The following is a 27,672-nucleotide window of genomic DNA, read 5'->3' as shown; positions in this document are numbered from 1 at the left end:
ATCCTCTGCTGTGCTTTTTTAATTATGGCACTGATATTCAGCTCCCATTTGAGGTCCTGGGAGATGATGGTGCCTAGGAAACAGAGGGACTCCACAGTGTTGACTGTAGAGTCACACAGGATGATGGGGAGGAGTGGGGCTGTGTTCTTCCTGTAGTCCACAATCATCTCCACTGTCTTGGAGGCGTTCAGCTCCAGGTTGTGGCAGGTTGTGCCTCCTGTCAGCATGTGAGGCTCCTCCTATCGACAGGGTCAAGTTGTTGAGTGATTTGTGCATAGTTAAACTAGCCTAAACTCCTCCTTCGACAATTCACTGAGTGGAGTGAAGTCCAGTCTGAGTTTTAATGGTTAGTCCTCTAACTGACGAAGCATAATTCAGGAAGAAGAAGAGAATCTTTAAACTGACTGTTCTTCTTTTGGCGGAGTCAACGCATCACGTAACCCCTTCTTTCTCTTCCTTTTTTTTTCATGTTGTTCTTAACGTTAACTCGTTGGTTTCTACGTTTTTTGTTGGATTTTGGTTTCTACGTTGGTCATCATCGGTAAGTTCCTCATGGGTCGATATCTGTATAATTATGACCCATCTAATAGGATTCAACTTCTATATATGACCTGTTTATACTCTAAACACGTGTCTCTCTGTTTTCCAGTACTATGGCTCGTCTCCCTCTTCATAATACCAGGGTTGAGTTGTGGAACAAAGAAGTACGACATGAGTGAAGAATAGAGTTGTCGGATGTAACACGAAGGTACTGAAATACAAACGAAAACTGTCAGAAAACGAAACTAAATCCTCCATCTTGTTCAGACCTCGTGTTCAGCACTCAGACAAAAGTAATTTTTAATCTATCCATAACAAAACCACAATAAATCTCTAAAGGAACAATCTAAAAGATGAAGTCCGCAGGACCAGCAGTTACAGAAGAGGAAGATGACTCAGTTCCAGCCAACGTACAAATGGCTTTAGAGAAGTGGTAAAATACAAAGAAAAGAGGAGTTGATTGAGAGAATAACTCTGTCTGCAAAACTGTCATCAAAGCCAAACCCAGTGATATACAATATAAAACACATTCTGGTTTTCTTAATTCTTCTTTGTTTACAATTCCTCATGTGTTCCTTCATAGTTTTGATGTCTTCTGTATTAATCTACACTCTAGAAAATAATACAAATACAGAAAAACCATTGAATGAGAAGGTGTGTCCAAACTTTTAGTGAAATCTATAAACTGAAACTCAACTGTATAGTGAATGTAAACTGTTATTGATATATGTAACTGTAACTACAATGTATAACCAGGATTCCTGCTGGAAAATACAGTTTTTATAAACCTTTAATTTTTCTTACAGATGCTGTTCTGATGTCTTGGATGTTCAAACTCACCTCATCCCAAATCTCACTGAGATGTCTTCAGGTCAAGAAACAATGTACCTGCTATATAACAAGACTTCAAGAAGAACATCTTGGAGAACTTCAGCTTTTCTGGTAAAATTCTTTACTGCAGAAAATCACAGGATAATAAATCATAATGCTCCTCCTCTAATCCTCCTAATCCTGGGAGATTATTTCTATTAGTGGGATAGAAGCAGTGGGGTTGTTCTTGAAGTCCTGTTTACATCTCACATGCATCCAACAACTCAAAGTCAACTGTATGTTCTCAAGTTACCCTCTGATGAGATGCGCTGTAGAGCAGAGTTCAACCAGTCTGTACATTCAGTAACACTGTGTGTTATATAGAAAACTCATCCACCATAACAGTACAGAATGAATCCTCTCTGCATTTACAGACCAATCTATTCTATAGTTTAACTTGTATTAGTGTTAAATAACACAAATATCAACAACTCTTATCTGACAGTGTTTGATAAATGACCTGTAACAGAAACTTTCATTATTATAGTAGAACTGATTGTCAGGTGAGTGACAGGATATTTGTTCCTTCGCTTTAATTTTAGGAGTTGATTTTTTAAAAGTCAGTGATTTAAACTGTTCTTGAAGTGGAACTGACAGCGAAATCAAGATATTTATGTATATACTTTAACAAATTTACAGTGTTTTAAGAAGAGACTGTCCCCCTGTAAAGAATGCCTTCATCGATTGCTTGTGTAAGCTTCCTATTATGATCTAGACAGGTTTCATTGTTAAGAAAAGTCAGAGGGGAGAGATGGACGGATCAAAGAAACATGAGAGATGACTGTTTTTGTGACGTTGTTTCTTTTAACTTCTCTTCACAGATAATTGTGATGAAAGTCTTGTGCTGTCAAACCTCCATATGTTTTCCAGAGGAGTATCAGATAGAGAATAAATGCTGCCTGAAGTGTCTACCTGGTAAGATCCAACTGAATACTAAGAGTTCCTTGTCCTTTGCCGTTAAATGTATGATCATAAGTGAAAACTGCTACTGAACAAAAAAAAACAAAGAAGTTTTATTTATACTCTTTTTTTAATTTGCTATCATCTGATGGTAGTAATAATAATGACAGTATAACAGATAACAGTGTGTGAATCTTTGCTTCACAACATGCTCTTTATCCTAAGGTTTTAAAAAAAAAGATTTCTTGAAACATAATAACTGGTTGTCTTCTCAACAGGAAACAGAGTTGGCATAGATTGCTCAGAGTTCAGAGCTACGTCATGTGTGCCCTGCATGAATGGAACTTATATGGATAAAGCTACTGGACTTAAGCAGTGCTTCTCATGCACCAACTGTGATGCAGGTACATTTCTGTTAATATTATTTATTTATCAGTAGAAATGTTTTTTCCTTTTTTCAACTAGTGAATTTTAAATCAAATTCACATCAGACAAGTTAATTTATGAAGATGTCTCCTATGAATTCATAAACTGAAGAGACTATTGTATGGAATTAGAACGCTGCCATAAATCGTGCATTTTTGCCCCCCGAGCGCTTTTCCAAGCACTCGCGAGCTATTTTGTAGCTCGCGCGCGCGCAGAGTCCGCTCGCAAAACTTTCCCCTGCTCGCTCGCGAAACTCTCCTCTCCTCGCGCGGAAAACTGTCCCCTGCTCGCGCGCGAGTTATTTCTTTTACTGGGCGTTTTTGTCAGTGAGGGGGACGGGCCTGGGGGCATGCCAATCACCATTGTATCCCCGAATATAATTGGTTGAGCGTATTGGCCAGTTAAACAGCAGGGTACGGCAACACTAATAGGACAAACGGGACAAACCACACTTATTCACACTCCAGAACAGAAGGTGGCGGTAATGCACCAAAAAGCTGGTTGCCGAACCGCCATTCAGGTAACGTCAAAGACAGTACCCTGCAAACATTTCATCAACCTTGACGGTAGGTCTAAGGGGCGACCTCTAGCGTGAAACGAGTTTAAAATAGGTCTAGGTCGCGCTTCGACCACAAACCAACTTGATGAAAAAAATAAATGTAGGTCTAGGTTGCACCTCGACCACAAACCAACTAGAAGAAAAAATTAAATTATACAACCAATCGGGTGAGCCCTTCTAGCCAATCAGAGGCGGAAAGGGCGGGACCTTCTACTCCAAACCTGGCAGCGGAACGACTGCAGAGAAGCAAGTACGGCACGTACCGAACAGTTTTTTCGGTAAGTTCGTTGACATAAAACATTAGAGACGGTTTATATGTGTTCATTATCATAGACTGTAGGTTCATATTGCAACTTTCTGTGTTTTAAAAAGTGTCATTGACCGACCGTGCGTTATGTGTTTAACTGTCGAGTGGATTTCAAGCTAGCTGCTCACTCGGCTAACATGAAACAGGGCTCTTCAGTGTGCTTTCTGTCTAATATTCTGATATTTTTGGACTATTGGAGTTTAGAAATCCAGACATAAATCAGTGAAGCACTTATACAGACGAGCTGACATGGAGGTGTCCAGAAAATGCATTTTTTTCCCCAAGATAATTTGAAAATGTTAATTTATCTTCATTAAAAAACAAACAAACAAAAAAAACAATAGTAGCCTAATCTATTGATTAGCTGTTAAAATGTTAATATTCAGTGGATTGTGAACATAAAAATTTGACTCCCAATGCAATGCCTAATTGTCTGCTTTGTTAATCAACAATGTTTCTTCTGTTTAAGATCATGTAATGTTTTTATTTTATCATTATCTGGGACTTTATGGCCTATGTAAATATAACCAAAAAGCAATTTATGTCTGTTTCATGACTTAACATTCATGTGATGTATGTAGTATGTACGTAGGTGAATTAGATGGTAAAACGGTGTATAATTTTCCAAGATGTGTTTAAGAATTGTTAAGTAATATACTTCAAATGTTTTTCCAGCTTCACATGACAGAGTGAGGATCTCCACTCCAGGTGAAGGAGCCATTGATAGGAGGGAGAGGGGTCCAGAGGAGATCGTGATCGCCTACAAAGTGTTTTTCAACTGTGTGGGTGTTTTTATGTTTATTGCACATACAGCTAAAAATAAAGAGACCACTGCTGCGATTAAATTGGGATTATTCCACTAACGTTGATTTCTAAACTCCTCCTAAGTTTGAAAAGTAGTGTTGTGTTCTAAAATGAATATGAACCTGTTTTCTTTGCATTATACAACGTCTGAAAACACCAGAATTGTTTTGTCATATTGACCTGTTGCCATTTTCTGCAAATACATGTTCTAAATGATAATATTTTTTTTTCCAATTTGGGAGAAATTTTGTCAGTAGGTTATAGAATGAAACAAAACTGTTCATTTTACTCAAACACATAGCTATGAATAGTAAAACCAGAGGAACTGATCATTTTGAAGTGGTGTCTTAACTTTTTCCAGAGCTGTATGTGTAAGAATCATGTTGGTCTGATTAGTTTTTAGTTTTTCAAGTGTTCTGATTGTTTGTGTAATAAAACTTTAAAGAAATTGCACTTTTGTGTTGTCAAACTTATAATTTCCCCCCAAAGGTAGGTTCTGTTAATACATTGTATTTATATAAATGTGTTAATTTATAGCAAAAAATATTTTTAATATCATTTATTATTCATTAAATGTATTATCTATATGTAAACACTAATTGTTACAGTTAATCAGTCAGTTTGAACAGATAACATTTCGACGTTGAACAAACGTTAAAACGACGTCGAGACCGAGACGCAGCCAGGGGCTTTAAAAGTAATGCTGAAATGCAGGTTGAAAAGACGTCAGATCGCAACGTCAACATCTTCTCTACCTGCATTTGTCAACCTCTTTTTAACTTCACTGCAGAAACAACATCTAAAACTCGACACATACAGCTGTAAATATATATCAGAATATTTACTGGATCGTTTTTAGAAGGTGAATAATGCGCGCTTAGAAGACATCTGTGTTACAACGGGACGTTGTTTATGACCGTTAAAAAGACGTCGAGGTTGCAACGCGACGTCGTTTCAATTTGCCTTTCAGCATTACTTTTAGACCTCCTGGCGACGTGTACGTTTAGACGTTGTTTCAACGTTTATTAGACGTCGAAATGTTTGCAGGGTTGTGTCTCTTAAAAAGAGTGTCCATGGGCATCTTTGCCTTAATAAGATTTTAATAAGAAATAGCCTACTATATTTTGACACACATCTGCATCTGGACCATACGTCTATATGCTGCTTTCATATCGAGAGTTGCTGACGCCTATATAAACTACAGGCCTTCTATCTTTTTTATTTTTAGGATTTTTTAACATTACGTTTATAATTTTCAGGGAGAAAGAAGAAGTCTAAATCGAGAATATGAACAAAACAGTTTTACCAAAATAAAAAATGTCGTTGTGCAACAGAATCCAAGTTACAAAAAATGATCAGCATTTTATCAGATTAATGTCGACGATGGAGGGAAGGAAAGACAGCACTCAGTCAAACATACTGAAGTTCATTGCTCTGTGTGACATTTTGCAAACTTTCAAGTCAAGACACCAAATCACAATACATGTCATTCAGGCATTCGGGGCTGTGTGGTTTGTCCCGTTTGTCCTAGTAGTGTTGCCGTACCCTGCTGTTCAACTGGCCAATACGCTCAACCAATTATATTCGGGGATACAATGGTGATTGGCATGCCCCCAGGCCCGTCCCCCTCACTGACAAAAACGCCCAGTAAAAGAAATAACTCGCGCGCGAGCAGGGGACAGTTTTCCGCGCGAGGAGAGGAGAGTTTCGCGAGCGAGCAGGGGAAAGTTTTGCGAGCGGACTCTGCGCGCGCGCGAGCTACAAAATAGCTCGCGAGTGCTTGGAAAAGCGCTCGGGGGGCAAAAATGCGCGCGCGGATGTTTGATTTGCGCTCGCGCGAGTCTCATTGCGCTCGCGCGAGTCTCATTGCGCCGCGCACGATTTATGGCAGCGTTCTAATTCCATACTATTGTGTCACATTTTCTAAAGTTGTTCTAACCACTGAAGGTATCTTTAAATCAGAAACAGATTAAACACAATAGGAGTTTTGTTTCTGCATGTTTTGTAACTTCCATATGTGTTGATAGGTTCTGGTCTGAAGGTAAAGAGGTCATGTACACCAACATCAGATACAGTTTGTGAACCACTTGAGGGATTCTTCTGTATTAACATAACAAAGGACCAATGTGCAGCAGCACGGAAACACACGGTCTGTCATCCAGGACAATACATCAAGGAAAAAGGTTGGTTTTCTAGTTTAAATGAGAACAAAGTTTAAGGAAACTGATCTTTGTGACAGTTTGCTGCATATGTTGATTTCTGACCACTAGATGGGAGTAAAGAGCAACAAAAGTCTAATAAAGATGTTTCTAACCACATTTACTGATGTAGTGCAGTAAATGAGTAGCACTCCTGTGTTTTTTAGATTCCAAAACTACTTTGTCATATTAATCCTATGATAGATTTAACAAGCCACCAGGTGGACGTTGCTCAGTTGTCCTGTCATATTGGAGTTTAAATAGGAACTTCTTTGGATGTTTATCCACCTGGAACTCCTGAAACTGGAGGAATATCTTTTCATCCTGTTTCCTTTTCCCAATGAATGATACTCAAATGACTAATGATCTGAGACTACAGACTCATGTTATGAACGAGGCTCTATGTACTTAAATAAATAAATAAATAAATAAAACATTACTTCACTGTTCCAATGATTAATGGTGTAATTTCAGGTGGTTTCTCATTGGTGTGTCTTATCCAGTGATGTAAAGCCTGCACTCTAATGATTTCTTGATATCTGAAGATTTCCTGTCTTTAATTGTAAAACATTGTTATTAAGTTGTAAACATTACAAGACAATTTGTCATTTAAACGTAGTTAAACATGACATGAATATACTCATCTAGACCATGTTTCTACATTAGTCTGATTCTTCATAGATTAATAAACCACATTCCAACACATTACTTACTCATTAATTCATCTCTTCATACTTTAGACTGAACTAGTTTCAACTTCCATATAATTTGTGTCTGTGCAGGCTCAGCCTCCTCAGACACTGTGTGCTCTGACTGCAGTAATGGAACATTTTCAGATGGAACATTAACATCTTGTCTCCAACACACACAGTAAGTAAATCTTCACATCACACATGGAGACACATACATTTGTTGTATCTGTACATTTCTCTATAAAATGTCCCTTTATTGTTCCAGATGTGAATCAAAAAACCTTCGGCTGATAACACCAGGAACTACGTCAACTGATTCTGTATGTTTAGGACAAACTTCAAATGTTGGCGGGATCATCACTGGTGTAGTGTTTTTATTAGTCATTCTAATAGCAGCAGTACTGTGCTACGTCTACAGAAAGAAAATCTATTCAGCAGGTAGGTTTCATTTATAGCAGGAAAATGTTCTTCTTGTTTATGTTTTGTCACATCTTTGATGGATGATAATGTTTTCTGCTGAGTCATGACAGTGCTGGTAATTATGTTTTTCACTGGTTTTGTTCAATTATAGACAAAAACAGAAATGCAGACAACTCCAGAGAGGTATGTTTATTTCTCACTATTTGGTGATGTGCACTGTTACAGATCACAGCACTGTGTTTATCTAAGGAATTAAATTATGTATTTTTTTTTTCTTCTCAAAAGAATACCCACGGTACACAAGAAACATTGCTAGAACCAGTCCAAGAATCATTGCCACGAGGTAAGACAGTCGTGTGTTCTTCAATGAAATGTTTATTAACTGAGGATCGTCTGGCTGTGTGATGTCTCTACAAATGTTTCTGCTTTAAGTGAATGTGTTTCTCTCCTCAGGGTGAAGCTGTGCAACCAGTCTAAACTCTCAGATGAAACCATTCTCTGTGGAGTACATTTGCTCCAGAATCCACTTATTATACATTTAGATGATGTCAAATTATCTTTATATAGAACAGAAAAGACAGATCAGTAGATCAACTTCTGTCTTGGAACACCCTGCCTCAGTCCACATGAACACCCTGCTGACAGTGACATAGAGACGGTTTATGTCACAGTCAGTTAGGGATATTGTTATTTACATGAGTGCTTTTCCAATTTGGTCTGAATTTAAAAGTAAAAGTTCCCTTTGATATTACTAATAATGAATGAGAAAAAAAACCATTTCCATTAGTTTAATATTCATTACCCCAAAATTTTAGACAATAACAAGGATAGCCCCAAATAACAAAAACTGACAATGTCAGTAGCGGGTGTTTCCACCATTTGCCACAATGACAGCTTGACAGCTTGACAGCGACGTCTCATGCTCCTCACTGGCCTCATGATGTTGTTCTGAGGCAATGTGTTCCACTCTTCCACAAGTGCTACACGCAGTTCTGCCAGGTCACGTGGGGGTGGGGTACGATCATCCAGTCTCTGCTTCAGCTGGTCCCAGACGTGCTCTATGGGGTTCAGGTCAGGGGACATTGCTGGCCATACCATATGAGGCACTCCGACTTCCTGAAGTTGAGCTGTGACAATTCTGGCACGATGTGGTGGAGCATTATCATCCATGAACAGAAAGTTGGGGGTGTGCTGGTGGAATTGGGGGATGATGATGTGTTCTATGATGTCTCTGAGGTAAGAATGTGCAGTGACTAAGCCATCTAAAATAACCAAATCTGTTTTGCGCTGACTGGTGATGCCTGCCCAGACTGTTGCACCTCCTCCATCAAAGCGAACCTTGGGGACCATGTTCACCTCGGCGTATCGCTCACCTCGCCTTCTCCAGCAACGCTGACGACCGTCATTTCTGTGCAAGGTGACCCGACACTCATCAGTGAACAGGACGGTAGACCACTGCTGCCTTGTCCAGGTCACATGATCTTGTGCCCACTGCAAACGTTCACGGCGGTGTCTTGGTGTCAGTGGAATCACCTGCAACGGTCGTCTGGCATTCAAGCCAAAGCGGTGGAGTCGGTTGTGAATGGTTTGTCTGGAAACCCTAGTACCCTTCACATCTCGTAAACGGGCCTGCAGCTGTGTGGCAGTTGCATAACGATGTCTGAGTGCATAGGTCCTTAGGTACTGGTCATCGTTGTGGTCTGTCACTGGTGGGGCTCCACTCCTGGGTCTGTCTCAAACTCTAAAAAGGAAAATAACGGGGGACGAGCGAAGTCCTGTAGCTGCCCATTTTAAGCGAGCTGGCCACAATGTGAGCGCTTTGAGATATGTTGGGGTGGAATATGTAAACAGCCCTTCAAGAGGGGGCAATCGTGATAAAAGGCTTCTCCAAAGAGAAACTTTTTGGATGTATTTCCTCAACACAATGTCGCCAGGGGGCTTAAATGAGGAGTTTGACATAAAGCCTTTTCTTTAATGTATATTCATGTAACATACAATGTAATTTGGTTACCTTCTAAACAGGGTGTTGGTCTTTTTTTTTTTTTTTTTCTTTCTTTCTTTCTTTCTTTTTCTTCTTTTTTCTTTTTCTTTTTCTTTTTCTATATTTATATCTACTCTGTGTTTAGTGTGGTAAAACTGGATATCTACCTTTAACACTAATTGTCTTATGTGGTGGCACATGTGTGACGAATGAGGTGATACTTTGGCCTTCAAGGCCTTGTTAATCAGTATAAATGGACTGATGAATGATCAGCTGAGCAGGTATATGCTCTATATATATGCTTGAGCCACTGCTGTATACCATTTGCCTGAAGAAGACCCAGCCGGGTCGAAACGTTGCAATAAATAGGGGAGTTTTTGAGTAGAGTGCGGGCATTTTATTTTCCTTTATTTTCCTTTTTTGAGTTCTAGTTACATTTGCCCTGTACCTCACCGGTGGGGATGTGCACACCACTACAACTACTTGATCTGTCTCAAACTCTGCCAGTAGTTCTTTGTCTTGATGCAAGTCTGCTGATGACACTTTGAGACAAACCAAGTTCATGAGCAACATCTGACTGCCTGCCACCGACCCGAAGGCGCGCTATGGCCAGGTGACGCTGCTCGTCCGTTAAGTGACGTTGTGTGTTCATGGCTGTTTGAATGATGAACTTGGAATGACTTACTGACAATACCAGCTTTTTATACCCACAGAATGTTGAAATTGATGCCACATAGAAAAGGGTTGTCTTTTAGTATTTTTTGGTATTGGCCCCAATATGTAAGGTACACTGTACACAGTGAGACCATTACGTGGAAAACACAAAATGAGGTGTGTCCATCACCCCAATACAGTTGCCTCCGTATCCCAAAAATCTCTGAAGTGAAACAAACACCGTATGTATGACATCCACTGAGTCTCTCACAATATCCCTAACTTATTGTGAGAAGTGTTACGTATGAATGGTGACTGATTGTTGTATTACATAAATGAAATCTATTGATGCCTTTGCACATGGAAATACCACATATGCCTGTTATAACAGTTTAAAAATAAGCTATAGTATGAGTAAACATTTCCTATATTATTGATATATCATTTTTTTCATTTTATTTTATATTTTGCCAAAGTTTGAGACTGTCCTGGCTGAACCTCTATTACTTAGCAAAAAAGATGAGCATTAACATTAACGTGTTTTATCAAAGGAAGTTGTTGCACTGTCACCTCCTCCCCCCCATAAGCTGATACAGAAAATGAATGTATGAATGAATGTTCTCATGTTTGTATGATTGTAGATACTGGTGGCTGTGTGAATGGGTATCTCTGTTTGTGTTTTTATGTTTGTACTGTTCAGATGTATCATACTATTTTGTTGTACTGACTTACAATGACAACAAAGCATTTAATTCAATATAGGATACTGCCTCTGTGATTTTACACCAGTGTAGAGACTTAAACCTTAGTTATAAATACATTTAATAATATCTGAAGATACTTCACAGTAACAAAATACCTCGAGGTCGGTGCCAGTCAGAACTGTACAGTCAGGAAACCACTTGTGCTACCATGACTATTAAATATTCAAAGTACATATGGAGAATATAAAAATAAAATCCATTGTTCATACCTGCCTACAGGTTAATGTGTTTGTGATTGGGTTCACTTGAGTCACTTGAACCAGTGTTGTCGTATGCTGCTCCCTCCACCACCCCATACAAAATATGTCAAAAGTAGAAGGACAAGTTAGAGAAGTTCAATAAGTTAAATATATAAAAGTAACAAGAATTGCAAAAAAAAAAATAATAATAATGCTTTCTAAACAAAAACAACCAAACTGAATAAAAAAGTGTCATCATATCCTGTGAATAAAATATATCAGCCACACAATGAACACCAGTGAGTTAAACCACTTGTTTACTGTAATATTTAACTTATTATTTAGATTCTGTTGGATATTAAAGGGTTATGCGAGGTCAAAAACAGGAAGAAGCTCTCTTCTTCTATCATATCATAAATGGGGTTATTTACCGCTTTGCTGCAGCCTCGCTCACTTTGATAGGATGCACCACACTTTAATGTTTCACCTTGTAGAGACCAGTTAGAGCCGGGGTGAAAAACTACTGATGCACGAAAGAGCGCGCTCCTCACATTGTCTTCAGGTGGAGCCAAGGCTGGATTAAGAATTCAGAGGCCCCTGGGCCAGACTCTTATAGGCCCTCACACACACGCCTTCACCCGCACACACATACACACACGCACGCACACTCTTTAACTCCATTTGCATGTTGCTCCTTTTAAATTGTACAATCTACAACTGTGTAGATTCAAATTTCACGGTCATCTGTCTTTTTTTTTTTTCTCAACTGTCATCTATGTGTGTACATGTTTACGTGTGTACGGCCCCGTCATCATCGCCCGGACAAAGACAGCAAAACAAACACTCAGTAATACTTTTATTTGCAAATAATTTGGATAGGCTATAAATTTATAACTCATCACACACTTAATGAGATCTACTCCAGTGTTGTGTTTGGCAACCATTTCAGATTTAGTCTTAGTCTTGGACGAAAATGCTTATTAGTTGTCATTTCTATATGTGATGGTTTTAGTCTAGTTTTAGTCAACGAAAACTCAAAAAGGTTTTAGTCTAGTTTTAGTCAATTTTAGTTAAAAGAAAAAAAAAGAAAGTATTTTCACTAGTAATTACAATAACAAAGGAATGGTTTTAGACAAGTTTTCCACCCAACAGCAAATACTTTCTGATCTACTATAAGGATTATGCATTACACACAGATAAAATGGTAACAGTGTATATATAGTCATATTAATTGGTGCTACAGTGTTAAAAGCTCTATCCAGCTTTGTTTTTATTTTTATCAAGAAACACTGGTGCACTGCACCTTTACAAAAATAGCGCTGTCTCTTTAAGAAAGACGGTAGTCTTGAGTTGTGGTTGAAGTTGTGCGTGGCTGTGGATGTGTGCCGCTGAACTGAGGACATGTTACAAATATAAAGTAAAAATAAATAAAGATGAACGTTTGTCTTGCTGTTTGTTTTGGAGGTGCAACAGATAAATGTTTTAGACTAACATCTAAAAAAAAAATTTCAGTGGCACGCGATCTACCCGCACTACCTTCGCGATCGCGATCGACGTAATGAGCACCCCTGCCATAGATCATCTCGTCGTTTCTGACCACCAAGGCCCTTGCCGCTGCCACTAAGGTCCATCATTTAGTGTGACCGTGACGGCAGGCGTGTTGTCCAGAATGTGCACAGATGCTGGCGTGATGCCATGTGGTGGGCGTGACCAAACAAGGATAGGATGCAGCACCATTGCTGATACTTTTTAGCTTTTGACAGACAATAGGCAGAAATGTCATGCATTTGGAATGTCTGACAGACCCACAACATATTGTCATGAAACAAGGGGCGTCAACGAAATAATTTCGTCATCGTCATCGTTGACCAAAACAACACTGATCTACTCAAAAAAAAAAAAAAAAAAAAAAAAAAAAGTGACGGAGACCTCTCGAAGCTCGAGGCCCCCGGGCCGCGGCCCAGACGGCCCGGTTCAGGATCCGGGCTTGGGTGGAGCCTATAGTTAGAATAAAACTGTGCGTGTTCTGTTCCGGGCTTCCTCTACCAGACCGACCCTAAAGAGGTTGATGAGAAGCCCCAGCGCTGGCTCTGTACCAATTCTCTGCGTGAATCTAAACCTATCGACAGGGTCAAGTGGTCGAGTGATTTGTGCATAGTTAAACTAGCCTTTCCAATAGGTATAAGGAACCTGGGCTGAAGGAGAGGGAACATTTCCTCCTTCGACAATTCACTGAGTGAAGTCCAGTCTGAGTGTTTGTGGTTAGTCCTCTACTGACGAATCCTGATTCAGGAAGAAGAAGAGAATATTTAAACTGACCCCTTCTTTCGCTTCCTTTTTTCATGGTGTAGTTCTTAACGTTAATTTGTTGCGTTCTACGTTTTTTGTGGGATTTTGGTTTCTACATCCGTCGTTGCCGGTAAGTTCCTCATGGTTCGATATCTGCATAAGTAGGACCCATCTAATAGGATTCAACTTATATGATCTGTTTATACTCTAAACGCTGTCTCTCTGTTTTCCATTACTATGGCTCGTCTCCCTCTTCATAATACCAGGGTGGAGTTGTCGAACAAAGAAGTACGACACGAGTGAAGGACAGAGTTGTAGGATGTAACACGAAGGTACTGAAATATAAACGACACCTGTCAGAAAACGAAACTAAATCCTCCATTTTGTTCCGAGCTCGTGTTCAGCACTCAGACAAAAGTAATTTTAAAATGAATCTATCCGTAACAAAACCACCATAAATCTGTAAAGGAACATAATCAAAAAGATACACGATAAAAATGCGCAAGCCATACTAACTCTTCATATCAGAGTGCCACTGAAGCATGCTGTTGGTTGGGTCAGGAGACATGCAGGTCCATTTAAACAAAAACCCGTTTTCATACTCCACTGTATCAGATTAGAAGTTAATACAGTATTTCACAAATCGATACGTACATATATCCATAATGCTCTTTTTATTTAGTTTACCCCCTCCCCTTCACAGGACACGCGGTTACAGAAGAGGAAGATGACTCAATTTCAGTCAGCGTAGGGCTTTAAAGAAGTGGTGAAATACAAAGAAAAGAGGAGCTGATTGAGAGAATAAAATCAGCCTGCAAAACTGTCGTCAAAACCAAAGGTGTGATATAAGATATAAAACACATTTTAGTTTTCTTAATTCTTCTTTGTTTACTTCACAATTCCTCATGTGTTCCTTTATAGTTTTGATGTCTTCTGTATTAATCTACAATCTAGAAAATAATAAAAATACAGAAAAACCATTGAATGAGAAGGTGTGTCCAAACTTTTAGTGAAATCTATAAGCTGAAACTCAACTGTATAGTGAATGTACACAGTTATTGATATATGTAATTATAACTACAATGCAGGGGTGGAGCAGCAATTTTAAAAGTGGGGGGGTTCTAGGGGTATCACATGAGCACCTCAACCACCTTTGGTCCCCGTTTCAGTCTCCAAAACTAATGCAATGCATTTCTAGTTTTTCTTCATGATAATATTGCATTCAAAATGTAGATTATAGCACAACACAATATAACCCAAGATATATATTCACAAATAATCACATACCATGGTATTAAGCAATTAATTTATGTTTTATTAGGAACAAGTGTGAGTGACAAGAACACTGTGTTCCCTCCCTCTCCTCTGATGTTCTCCCCTTCTTCTTCTCTTATGTTCTCCTTCTCTTCTCTCCTGTTCTCTCCCTCATCTTCTCCGTGCTCTCTTTTGTCCTGACTCCTGGACTTCCCTTCCTCATTCTACATAAAGAACTCAATGTTAATATTCCTGAAGATGGAAGTGTTGAAATATTTTATGTAAACCTCGAACAAACCTCTACAGCCTTGATTTTGATGAGGAAACATTCTTTTGTTGTTCTTTTATCTGCTTTTTATTAATTATTTCACATATATTTTGTTGTTCTAATGTGTTTTAACTATTCTTTCATCCTAGCCTTTATTGTACTCTATATTATTATTTTATCCCTCTTATTATTTAAGATTTTAATAGTTTTATTGCATTTTATTGTCTTCATTTCTATTCTTATAGCTTCTGAGAGCAGTAACAGGGATGAGTTGATGTAGGGGATTTTCTTCATTGAAAAGAAGGTTTTAAGCTCCAACAAATAGCTTTAAGTTACATAAATAAACACCTTCATGGCATTAATGCAAGAATATGTACTAAAATAAAATTGAATTAGTGCATTTATGGATTGACAGCTTTCTGTTTTCCTCCTGTCACCTAATTACATGTCAACTTGAGTGGAAAAATAAGCCAATCTTCTGCTGCCTCTTCCTTTTTGTCATTCCTAACACAAAGAATAATGATAATGTTGAATAATATCTAAATCAGTGGCTCTAGAAAACTCAGTTTCCATTAACTTTACTGGGCTTGCATTAACTTTGTTTGCCACCTGGCTTGCTTACTATTAGCTGACATGCCACAAAGCAAGACATAGTTTAGTTATTTACAGAGAAAATTCTACATTATTAACTTAACTTAAATTACCGTTTCATTCTTCTGCTCTGTATACTGACTGCGGCAGTGATTGACGTCAACTCCGTGTTAGCATGTAATTGTTTACTTTGCCGTGTGGCCCGGGAGTAGTGGATTTGGTCAAATGGTGATCGGCTGGATGACTGTCAATCAATCTAACTTGACCAATGGGTTTTCATGTCTGGGGGACTGAGGCACGCTCCATTTCAGTACGCTGGTACACTGCCAGGACGGGCAAACGGTTTAATACCTTAGGAAAAAGTGGGGGGGATGAAATCACCTTGTTGAAAAAGTGGGGGTGTTGCAACACCCCCATCCCCCACGGGTGTGACGCCCATGCTACAATGTATAACCAGGATTCCTGCTGGAAAATGCACTTTTTGTAAAGATTTAATTTTTCTTACAGATGCTGTTCTGATGTTTTGGATGTTCAAACTCACCACATCCCAAATCTCACTGAGATGTCTTCAGGTCAAGAAAAAATGTACCTGCTATATAACAAGACTTCAAGAAGAACATCTTTGAGAACTTCATCTTTTCTGGTAAAATTCTTTACTACAGAAAATCACAGGATAATAAATCATAATGCTCCTCCTCTAATCCACCTAATCCTGGGAGATTCTTTCTATTAGTGGGATAGAAGCAGTGGGGTTGTTCTTGAAGTCCTGTTTACATCTCACATGCATCCAACAACTCAAAGTGAACTGTATGTTCTCTAGTTACCCTCTGATGAGATATGCTGTAGAGCAGAGTTCAACCAGTCTGTACATTCAGTAACACTGTGTGTTATATAGAAAACTCATCCACCATAACAGTACAGAATGAATCCTCTCTGCATTTACAGACCAATCTATTCTATAGTTTAACTTGTATTAGTGTTAAATAACACAGATATCAATAACTCTTATGTGGCAGTGTTTGATAAATGACCTGTAACAGAAACTTTCATTATTATAGTAGAACTGGTTGTCAGGTGACTGACAGGATATTTGTTCCTTCGCTTTAATTTTAGGAGTTGAGTTTTTTAAGTCAGTGATTTAAACTGTTCTTGAAGTGGAACTGACAGCGAAATCAAGATATTTATGAATATACTTAAACAAATTTACAGTGTTTTAAGAAGAGACTGTCCCCCTGTAAAGAATGCCTTCATCGAATGCTTGTGCAGGCTTCCTATTATGATCCAGACAGTTTTCATTGTTAAGAAAAGTCAGAGGAGAGAGATGGACGGATCAAAGAAACATGAGAGATGACTGTTTTTATGATGTTTCTTTTAACTTCTCTTCACAGATAATTGTGATGAAAGTCTTGTGCTGTCAAACCCTCACATGTCATCCAGAAGAGTATCAGATAGAGAATAAATGCTGCCTGATGTGTCAACCTGGTAAGATCCAACTGAATACTAAAAGTTCCTTGTCCTTTGCCGTTAAATGTATGATCACAAGTGAAAATCTCATCATCTGATGGTAGTAATAATAATGACAGTATAACATAGCAGTGTGTGAATCTTTGCTTCACAACAAGCTCTTTATCCTAAGGTTTTAAAAAAAAAAGATTTCTTGAAACATAATAACTGGTTGTCTTCTCAACAGGAAACAGAGTCAAAGAAGATTGCACAGAGTCCATAAGTACGTCATGTGTGCCCTGCATGAATGGAACTTATATGGATAAAGCTACTGAACGTACACAGTGCTTCTCATGCACCAACTGTGATGCAGGTACATTTCTGTTAATATTATTTATTTATCAGTAGAAATGTTTTTCCTTTTTTCAACTAGTGAATTTTAAATCAAATTCACACCAGACAAGTTAATTTATGCAGATGTTTCCTATGAATTCATAAACTGAAGAGACTATTGTGTCACATTTTCTAAAGTTGTTCTAACCACTGAAGGTATCTTTAAATCAGAAACAGATTAAACACAATAGGAGTTTTGTTTCTGCATGTTTTGTAACTTCCATATGTGTTGATAGGTTCTGGTCTGAAGGTAAAGAGGTCATGTACACCAACATCAGATACAGTTTGTGAACCACTTGAGGGATTCTTCTGTATTAACTTAACAAAGGACCAATGTGAAGCAGCACGGAAACACACGGTCTGTCATCCAGGACAATACATCAAGGAGAAAGGTTGGTTTTCTAGTTTTAAATGAGAACAAAGTTTAAGGAAACTGATCTTTGTTATGGTTTGCTCATTAAAGCTGCACATGGTGATTTCTGACCACTAGATGGGAGTAAAGTGGTGGATTGCCTTAGGAAGATGGGGAGCTAATCTTACACTCATGTGTTTTTTGGGTTCTGATAAGATAGGACTTCATTTATCCCCATGGGGAAATTAGGGATACTGCTTTGTCCTATTAATCCGATGCTTTGAGACAGTTTTGATGTCTCATTGTCCTTTCATATTCATTGTGATACTTTGATTGTCTATGCAGGCTGTATTATGTCTTACCTTCCTGACTACCAGGAAGTTTGTAAGGTAATTGTAACACTGAAAACATTTTTTTTTTTTTTTAAATATAAAGTTTATATTATTAAGATATCATATGACTGATGGACATTTTCCTTAATGAGAAAGAGAAAGGTACCAAAGCCTCACCCCTTCACATCTGGTATCATTGAGAAACTTTAAACGTCCTCTGTAGAGGGTTAATTCAGTAGTATGTAGTGGGTGGGAGACATTCAGGTTCACAATGTCCTCCACAGAGGACATATTTGAACTACTGGTAGTCAGGAGGATACAATAAGATTTTCAAAAGAAGCTTATTAGAAAAACATTGCTCTTAAGTTGTAAACATTAAAAAAATAGTTTCTAATTTCAGTTTAGGTTAAACATGACATGAAAATAATCATCTAGACCATGTTTCTACATTAGTCTGATTCTTCATAGATTAATAAACCACATTCCAACACATTACTTACTCATTAATTTATCTCTTCATGCTTTAGACTGAACTAGTTTCAACTTCCATATAATTTGTGTCTGTGCAGGCTCAGCCTCCTCAGACACTGTGTGCTCTGACTGCAGTGATGGAACATTTTCAGATGGAACATTAACATCTTGTCTCCAACACAAACGGTAAGTAAATCTTCACATCACACATGGAGACACATGAATTTGTTGTATCTGTACACTTCTCTATAAAATGTCCCTTTATTGTTCCAGATGTGAATCAAAAAACCTTCAGCTGATAACACCAGGAACTACGTCAACTGATTCTGTATGTGGAGAACAAACTTCAAATGTTGAAGGGATCATCATTGGTGTGGTGTTTTTATTAGTCATTCTAATAGCAGCAGTACTGTGCTACGTCTACAGAGAGAAAATCTATTCAGCAGGTAGGTTTCATTTATATCAGGAAAATGTTCTTCTTTTCTATGTTTTGTCACATCTTTGATGGATGATAATGTTTTCTGCTGAGTCATGACAGTGCTGGTAATTATGTTTTTCACTGGTTTTGTTTAATTATAGACAAAAACAGAAATGCAGACAACTCCAGAGAGGTATGTTTATTTCTCATTACAGATCACAGCACTTGGTTTATCTAAGGAATTAAATTATATCTTTTTTTAACTTTTCTTTTTCGTTAATTATTTTAAAAAGAATACCCAGGGTACACAAGAAACATTTCTAGAACCAGTCCAAGAATCAGTGCCACGGCAGGAGGTGAGACAGCCGTGTGTTCTTCAATGAAATGTTTATTAACTGAGGATCGTCTGGCTGTGTGATGTCTCTACAAATGTTTCTGCTTTAAGTGAATGTGTTTCTCTCCTCAGGGTGAACTCTGGAAATAGTCTAAACTCTCAGATATAATCTGTTCGCTGTGGAGTACATTTGTTCCAGAATCCAGTTATTATACATTTGGATACTGTCAAATTGTCTTCTCAGAGAACAGAAAAGACAGATCAGTAGTTCAACTTCTGCCTTGGAACACCCTGCCTCAGTCCACATGAACACCTTGCTGACAGTGACATAGAGACGGTTTATTTTATTCTGAAACTGTGTTATTTCTGAATGGTGACTGATTGTTGTATTACATAAATTAAATCTATTGATACCTTTGCATGTGGAAATACCACATATGCTTGTTATATCAGTTTAAAAATAAGATAGTCAGCCTTAAAGTATTAGTAAACTTTTCCTAAAATATCATAGATATTTCATAACTGAAAATATTTTATTTTATATTTTGCCAAAGTTTGAGACTGTCCTGGTTGGACCTGAATGTCTTGACAAAAAAGGTTGAGCTTTAACTTGTGTTTTATGTAAGTTGTTGCATTGTTCCTAACTTCCGTTTTAGCATTTGAAGTTAATTTTACTTAGCAAAATAAAAATGATATAATGTACATATGGCCTCACAGCAAGAAGGTCACTGGTTCAAATCCATGGGCCGGTTGGCCTTTCTGTGTGGAGTTTGTATGTTTGTATGAGTCATGACAGTGCTGGTAATTATGTTTTTCACTGGTTTTTTTCAATTATAGTCAGAAACACATATGCAGATAACTCCAGAGAGGTATGTTTATTTCTCACTATTTGGTGATGTGCACTGTTACAGATCACAGCACTGAGTTTATCTAAGATATAAAATTTCGTTTTTGTTTTTTTGTTTTTTTCTTCTTCTAAAAAGAAACCCCAACCTACAGTAGAACCAGTTACAAATGTTTCTGCTTTAAGTGAATGTGTTTCTCTCCTCAGGGTGAACTCTGGAAACAGTCTAAACTCTCAAGATATAATCTGTTCTCTGTGGAGTACGTTTCCTCCAGAATCCAGTTATTATACATTTGGATGCTGTCAAATTATCTTTACAGAGAACAGAAAAGACAGATCAGTAGATCAACTTCTGTCTTGGAACACCCTGCCTCAGTCCACATGAACACCCTGCTGACAGTGACATAGAGACAGTTTATTTTATCTGGAAACTGTGTTATGTATGAATGGTGACTGATTGTTGTATTACATAAATGAAATCTATTGGTGCCTTTGCACATGGAAAACCACATATGCTTTTTTTAACAGTCTTAAAATAAGCTAGTCAGCCTCAAAGTATTAGTAAACTTTTCCTAAAATATCTCACTTTCACTTTTTCGTTCATATTTTGTTCATAGTTTGAGACTGTGCTGGTTGGATCTGTATGCCTGGGCAAAAAAGGCTGAGCATTAACTTGTGTTTTATCAGGTGAAATTGAAGTTATTGCACTGTTCCTAACTTCCGTTTTAACATTTGAAGTTCATTTTACTTGAAGAAAAAGAAAATGGTGGCGTGGTGGTTAGCACTGATGCCTTACAGCAGGGGTCTTCAATGTTTACCATGCCAAGGACCCCCAAACTGATGGAGAGATGGAGCGGGGACCCCCTACTTATGTATATGTGTATGTAAAGACATTTAAATTTATGGAAAAAAATTCCCCCCCAAGCCGTTACATAAAATGAATGTTCTCATGTTTGTGAACATACTGGTGGCTGTGTGAATGGATATCTGTATGTTTGTTTTTTTTATCTTTGTACTGTTCAGATGTAGCATACTATTTTGTTATACTGATGTATAATAACAATAAAGCATTTAAACCTTAGTTATAAACCATTTAATAATATTTGAAAATACTTCACAGTAACAAAAAACTCAAAACCGCCAGTCACAGCTGTACAGTCAGGAAACCACTTGTGCTACCATGACTATTAAATATTCAAAGTACTATACTATAAGTAGTATATATACATATGAAGAATATAAAAACAAAATCCATTGTTCATACCTGCCTACAGGTTAGTGTGTTTGATCTGGTTCACTTGAGTCACTTGAACCAGTAGAAGAACAAGTTAGAGAAGTTGAATATATAAGATTAAAACACAGATATAAAAATAGTGAAGTCCAGTCTGAGTCTGAGAAATTGATGAAAGCTGACTCATTTTACCCTTGTTAATACCAAATGATGAAGGGTAAAAATGACAAGCACGGTAAATGGAAATAAATAAAACTATCAGCATGCGAATACTGTGCAAGTGGGAGTTTTCACACATTTTGTAGGATATTTTTTAAAGTGTAGCTTGCTATTCATTTTTATGTAAAATATTTATAATCAGTCTTCGTAGAGATTAGATTATATTATTAAGTCTATTGATTTGACGGTCCATTCTAGGCCAATTATCACCAACAGTGTATTTTTAGCCAGCTTTTAGGATCATCCATCACCACTTTTGAAATGGTGACTACACCTCCTCACTAAGAGTTTCTGTCCATTCCTTGCTCAGAGTTCTCTGAGAATGTTATGGACTCACTCCTAAGCTAAGACTTCTTGCTAGGAATATTTAGGCTAATTTAGGAGCTCTCTGAGAGGATTCTCAGGATCTTTAGGAATACGAGCCCAGTTTCTCAAACTCAGTCAGAGAGGGGGGCCAAAATTAAGAACTGACTCCAAATCAGAGGCCAACCAGAATGGAAAGAAGTTAAAATAAAACTTGTGGGTGTGTTCTAAACACTTATCCTGGACAATCAGTCTGTAGACATGGTTGTTTAAGAAATAAGAAGCTACTCATTGCATCAGTTGGGGTTAAATTACTTATTTCCAGCTGAAAGATAATCACCCATGCAGTAATTATCCAATAGGAGGCTGGCACCTAGTTGCTTGGTTAAATCCAGGTGACGACTTTTTTTTTTTTTTTTTGGTCAGGCAACGTAGGCTACTTTATCTCGTGGGATAAATAAACTGAAGTTTCAGTGCTTTGAGCTCTCTCGGCCACCGTAATAATCTCCGCCTACTGCGCTTACCTGTGTAGGTGTGTGCCAGGCAGCCAACAAAAGCACACTACTAAACGATGAGACGACCGTAACACCACAAATGCACGGTTAAAATAACTGTGTAAGGCAAATGGTTACAACGTTTTTTATTTTCTTTTTTAGAAGTTGATTCCTTGGTCGTCGTCGGTAAGTTGCACAAGGGATATAGGCTACTCGTGTTGACTCTGGTCTACACGTCTTCAATGGTTGAAGCATTGGCTTGGCTGTTCACAACACGCGTAAACTATAAACACTATTACTCTGTTTGCTACTATGTCGTGTCGCCTCCTTCACATGCTACAACCATTGTTGTGTTCTCGGACAAAATAGTGTCACACAAAAGTACTAAAATATAAACGACACACGCTAAAATGAAACTCGGGCCTGCTTTTTCTGCTCAGACCTTGTTACCAGCTCTCAACCGGCACATGTCGTTTTGAATTATTTTACAACACAGCGACAGCCAGTTTTAGAAAGAACGTCGTTTCGGGAAGCAATAACAAGGCGCGCTGCTTTAAACTCAAACCATATGTCCATAGTGCACTTTTTACTTATGTTCCTATCTTGATTTATTTATTTTTCCTCTTTCAAATAAAGATGGCCGCCCCCTTATTCAAGGATTCAAGGATTCTTTATTGTCATTACAATACATGTTGGTACATGTATTGTAATGACAATACATGTACCAACATGTATTGTCATTACAACACATGTTCAGGCATGCAAACTCCTCACCTTTCGGCGAAATTCGCCGTTTTCAATCCAAATTGGGTGATTTATGCGATTCGTGCAAATCCAAGGAGAAAATATTTTTTTTTTGGGGGGGGGTAGCCTACTCGTTGACTTTTATTTTAATATATTTTAATAATATAATAATATAATGTTCTATATACCGTAAATCCTCTAATATTGGCCTGTATTTCATTAGCGGCCGGGTCTCCAACATTGGCCGGTCTCACTGTCAGCGGAGGTAAATAAAGGCCGGTCTCTAATAGTGGCCGGGGCTATTATTAGAACCATCTCGGCGGGTCAGGATTTCGGCGGCACGGTGTGGGAGGATCCCCTCAGCGGGACCTCTCCCCGGCGTCGGCCGGCCCCCGCCGGGCGCATTTCCTCCGTGGCGGTGCGCGGCCTGTAAGTGCTCGGGGCGAAGGTGGCTCGTCGGCTCCGGCCGCGAGCTTTACAGCGACCCCCCGCATCTCACCTCACCGCTTCCCTGGGATCGTGGAATCAGTGCTCACTGCGCCCTCTCTCCGTGCGGGGAGGGACGGGGCCCACTCGCTCCCGGCGCGACTGCCGACCGGCAGCGGACTCACTGTCCTCAGTGCGCTCCGACCGCGTCGCGCCGCTCATTTGTTGTTAATGTTCTGTATGCATACCATGTTATGGTAACTGTACGTTTTTAATAAATGAACCTAGTATTTTATAGGTTCAAATATACACAAAATCTTGTTTTTATTAATTCTACTCGTAGTTCGTTTTGCTCAAATAGAAATTAAGGCCTGCCTCTAATTCTGGCCTCCTTCCAATAAAGGCCTGCACCGCTATGCGCTTGAGTAAAATAAAGGCCCGGGCCTGTATTAGAGGAAATACGGTATATATAACCGCTGACTTTATTTACAGACGCGAACACATATTGAAATGTGTTGTCAGAGCCCCATGCTTAGCCCCTATGTGTTTATTAAACATGCACAGACTTTACCCGCCACTTGCAAGCGCTATGCACGTCACCGATCAATACCGCAGTACGTTACAGCAATTCATTAATTCAGTCTTCGACAAGGGAGAAGCAAAAGAAGACGTTCAGACGCTGGAAAATTCTCTGTTTTTCACGGCCCCAGAGTTGAATCCTCGTTCAGTCTCATGAATGAGATTATTGACGGAAGAAGTGGAAACATGAAAATTGGCACATTCAACTCCATTCAGACAGTGAAATATGCCCTTCAGGCCCGAGGAAAAACAGCCATTGAGCTGTTCAGGCTCAATGGCTCAAAAGTTTTTTTTTTGGTAAAAATTAGTGAATTTGTAGTCTGTTGTCTTTGTAAATCTCTGTTACCAAGCGGGGGGGGGGGGGGGGGGGGGGGGGGGGGTTCGTGGCCATTTCCCTCTTCTCGCACTCTTCTCACCTTTTTGACCCCTGACCAGTTTGCATGCCTGCATGTTGGTACATGGGAAGGAACGAAACTGGTTTCTCTGGTCCAGATTCAAGCCATAAGTAAAAAAAAAAAAAAAAGTATAAATATAGAATAAAATTAGCTATCTGAGTATTGTACAAAATAGCAAGGTGTGTATAAATATAGGCGGTAAAAAAAAGTGTCAACACTAAAAATGAACTGCAATGAATGACCAGTTATGGCTACGGTGTCCGAGTGCTCAACACACTGCAATTTGAGAAGATGCGTGCGAATGGACTCACAACACCAGCAAATACAAAAATGCCCTGCAGCTCCACACAATGGAAATGTCGCTAAGCGATGAACCTTTTTTGCTCAAAAACTAATCTCCGCTAGCTGTGGTCTCTCTCCGCTAATCCTCACCTGATTTAATGATAATTTCTCAATAGTGTTTGAGGTTTTGGTCAATTTCTGTCATTTTTTTATGCAAATAATATCTGACTGCTTTGCTGCAACTCCTACCAGAACATCCCATAATGTGTCTTTCACTTTAATTTGAATATTATTCAAACGTAGCTGACGACAGTAATGTAAGGTGGGACAAGAAGCATCATACCAGGAGCGACATTTCCGATGTGTGAAGTTGCTGCGCGTTTTTGTGTTTGCTGGTGTTGCACCTGTTTCCTTAAGTTGCAGTGTGTTGAGCTCTCTCTGCCACCATACATAGCATTCAAAAGGTTTTGTAAACACTAAAAAAGTTAATTTTCCTGGTTAATTTAACTGGTTACTTTGATGAACCAACCAACTTTTCCTTCCTACTTTAGGAGGGAGTAGTTGATTAGTAGATTCAACTTTTATTTATTGTGCATTTATCAGAGCAGCTATGACCATGAACTAGAAGGTACTGAGGAGTACTGTAGGCACTGGATGTATCTTTGCTGTAGAAAGGATAGCAGGCTTTTTAGTTTTAAAACTGCACGTGAGCTTTAATTAGAATTAACTCATGACTCTATTTGAGGCAGCGTACAAAGGGAAGAGAAAATACAAATGCACAAGGAATAGTGAAACAAACAAAAAAACCTGAAGCCTGACACTGAGCTGCTGAATAACAGAAGTCTGCAAAGCTGTCATCAAAGCCAAAGGCGGCTACTTTGAAGAATCTAAGATATAAAACACATTCTGGTTTGCTTGTGCTAGTGTAGAGCTGCCGAGTATTGGTTAGAGGTGCAGCTTGGGACCGAAGGGTACGCCTGTGTCCGTGGCTGTGGCCAAATTGCTCCCCAGGCGCAGTCCTTAGAAGCTGCAGCCCACTGCTCCACATATACTCACTACTGTGTGAACGAATGGATGGGTCAAACAGCAGGAACATCATTTCCTCTTCAGGATCAATACAATATAAATTATTGTATATACTGTAATACTGTACAATTCCTCATGTGCTCCTTCATAGTTTTGATGTCTTCTGTATTAATCTACAATCTAGTAAATAATAAAAATACAGAAAAAACATTGAACGAGAAGGTGTGTCCAAACTTTTAGTGAAATCTGTAAACTGAAACTCAACTGTATAGTGAATGTACACTGTTATTGATGTATGTAACTGTAACTACAATGTATAACTAGGATTCCTGCTGGAAAATATAGTTTATGTAAATCTTTCATTCTTCTTACAGATGCTGTTCTGATGTCTTGGATGTTCAAACTCACCTCATCCCAAAGATGTCGTCAGTTCAAGAAAAGTTTTACCTAACAAGACTTCAAGAAGAACATCTTGGAGAACTTCAGTTTTTCTGGTAAAATTCTTTACTGCAGAAAATCACAGGATAATAAATCATAATGCTCCACCTCTAATCCTCCTAATCCTGGGAGATTCTTTCTGTTAGTGGGATAGAAGCAGTGGGGTTGTTCAGTCCTGTTTACATCTCACATGCATCCAACAACTCAAAGTGAAGTCCTGTAAAGAATGCCTTCTTCGGTTGCTTGTGCAAGCTTCCTATTATAGAAGCTTGCAGATGTATTATAGATGTAGATTAAGCTAGCCAGTAGCATTTGGTTAGCTTATATTTCACAAGGTTTGAGTTAGCGTCTGCTGCTGAGCGGGCCATACAAGCCAGCAGCATTTACTTAGTTCATTTAGATTGTAGGTTAAGCATCATATCACATGACGATAAGTTTATTAGGGTTTCTCAGTTGGACAGGGCCTCTAAATGTGTTTTCCCTGGGATTTTCGCACAAGGGATTGTAACGTCTAATCCTGTGTATTAATGAATGTTATGATCCGGACAGTTTTTATTGTTAGGAGACTAAAGTCAGAGGGGACAGATGGCAGGATCAAAGAAACATGAGAGATGACCATTTTTATGACGTTTCTTTTAACTTCTCTTCACAGATAATTGGGATGAAAGTCTTGTGCTGTCAAACCCTCACATGTCATCAAGAAGAGTATCAGATAGAGAATGAATGCTGCCCTATGTGTCCACCTGGTAAGATCCAACTAAAGGGTCCTCATCCTTTCCTGACTTTCCTAATGTATGATCCCAAGTGCGAACTGCCATTGAACAACAAACAAAAATGAATATTTCTGTATACTCTATTTACCTTCATCTGATGGTAATAATAATAATGACAGTATAAGAGATAACAGTGTATGACACTTGGCATGCAATATGCTACTTACTATGATGATTATATTTTAATTGAATTAAATAAAAATTGCTTGAAATATAATTGCTGGTTGACAGGAAGCAGAGTTAAACTAGATTGCACAGAGTTCAGAAGTACGTCATGTCTGTCCTGCTTGAATGGAACTTATATGCATAAACCTACTGGACGAAGGCAGTGCTTCCCATGCACCAACTGTGATGCAGGTACATTTCTGTTAATATTTATTTATCAGTAGAAATGTTTTTCCTTTTTTCAACTGGTGAATTTTAAATCAAATCCACATCAGACCAGTTCATTTATGCAGATGTTTCCTATGAATTCATAA

General features: G+C 38.6%; 1 protein-coding gene across 1 annotated transcript in view; it reads left to right on the top strand.

Annotated features, from left to right (window-relative positions):
- Nucleotides 1-1,422: 1,422 nt before the first annotated feature.
- The window catches only part of LOC311494962 (tumor necrosis factor receptor superfamily member 5-like), a gene marked incomplete at its 5' end in the record, with an annotated part of 29,748 nt that continues 3,498 nt past the window's right edge, over nucleotides 1,423-27,672 (top strand). The window contains 3 exons of the mRNA XM_084554243.1: nucleotides 1,423-1,482; nucleotides 17,085-17,178; nucleotides 27,425-27,550. Of these exons, the coding sequence (XP_084410369.1) occupies nucleotides 1,423-1,482; nucleotides 17,085-17,178; nucleotides 27,425-27,550 (280 nt within the window). The remainder of the gene's footprint in view (nucleotides 1,483-17,084; nucleotides 17,179-27,424; nucleotides 27,551-27,672) is intronic.

Source organism: Chelon labrosus (assembly GCF_963514085.1).
Source record: "Chelon labrosus genome assembly, chromosome: 10".
NCBI classification, from domain to species: Eukaryota; Metazoa; Chordata; class Actinopteri; order Mugiliformes; family Mugilidae; genus Chelon; species Chelon labrosus.
This window is presented reverse-complemented; position numbering and strand designations above follow the sequence as displayed.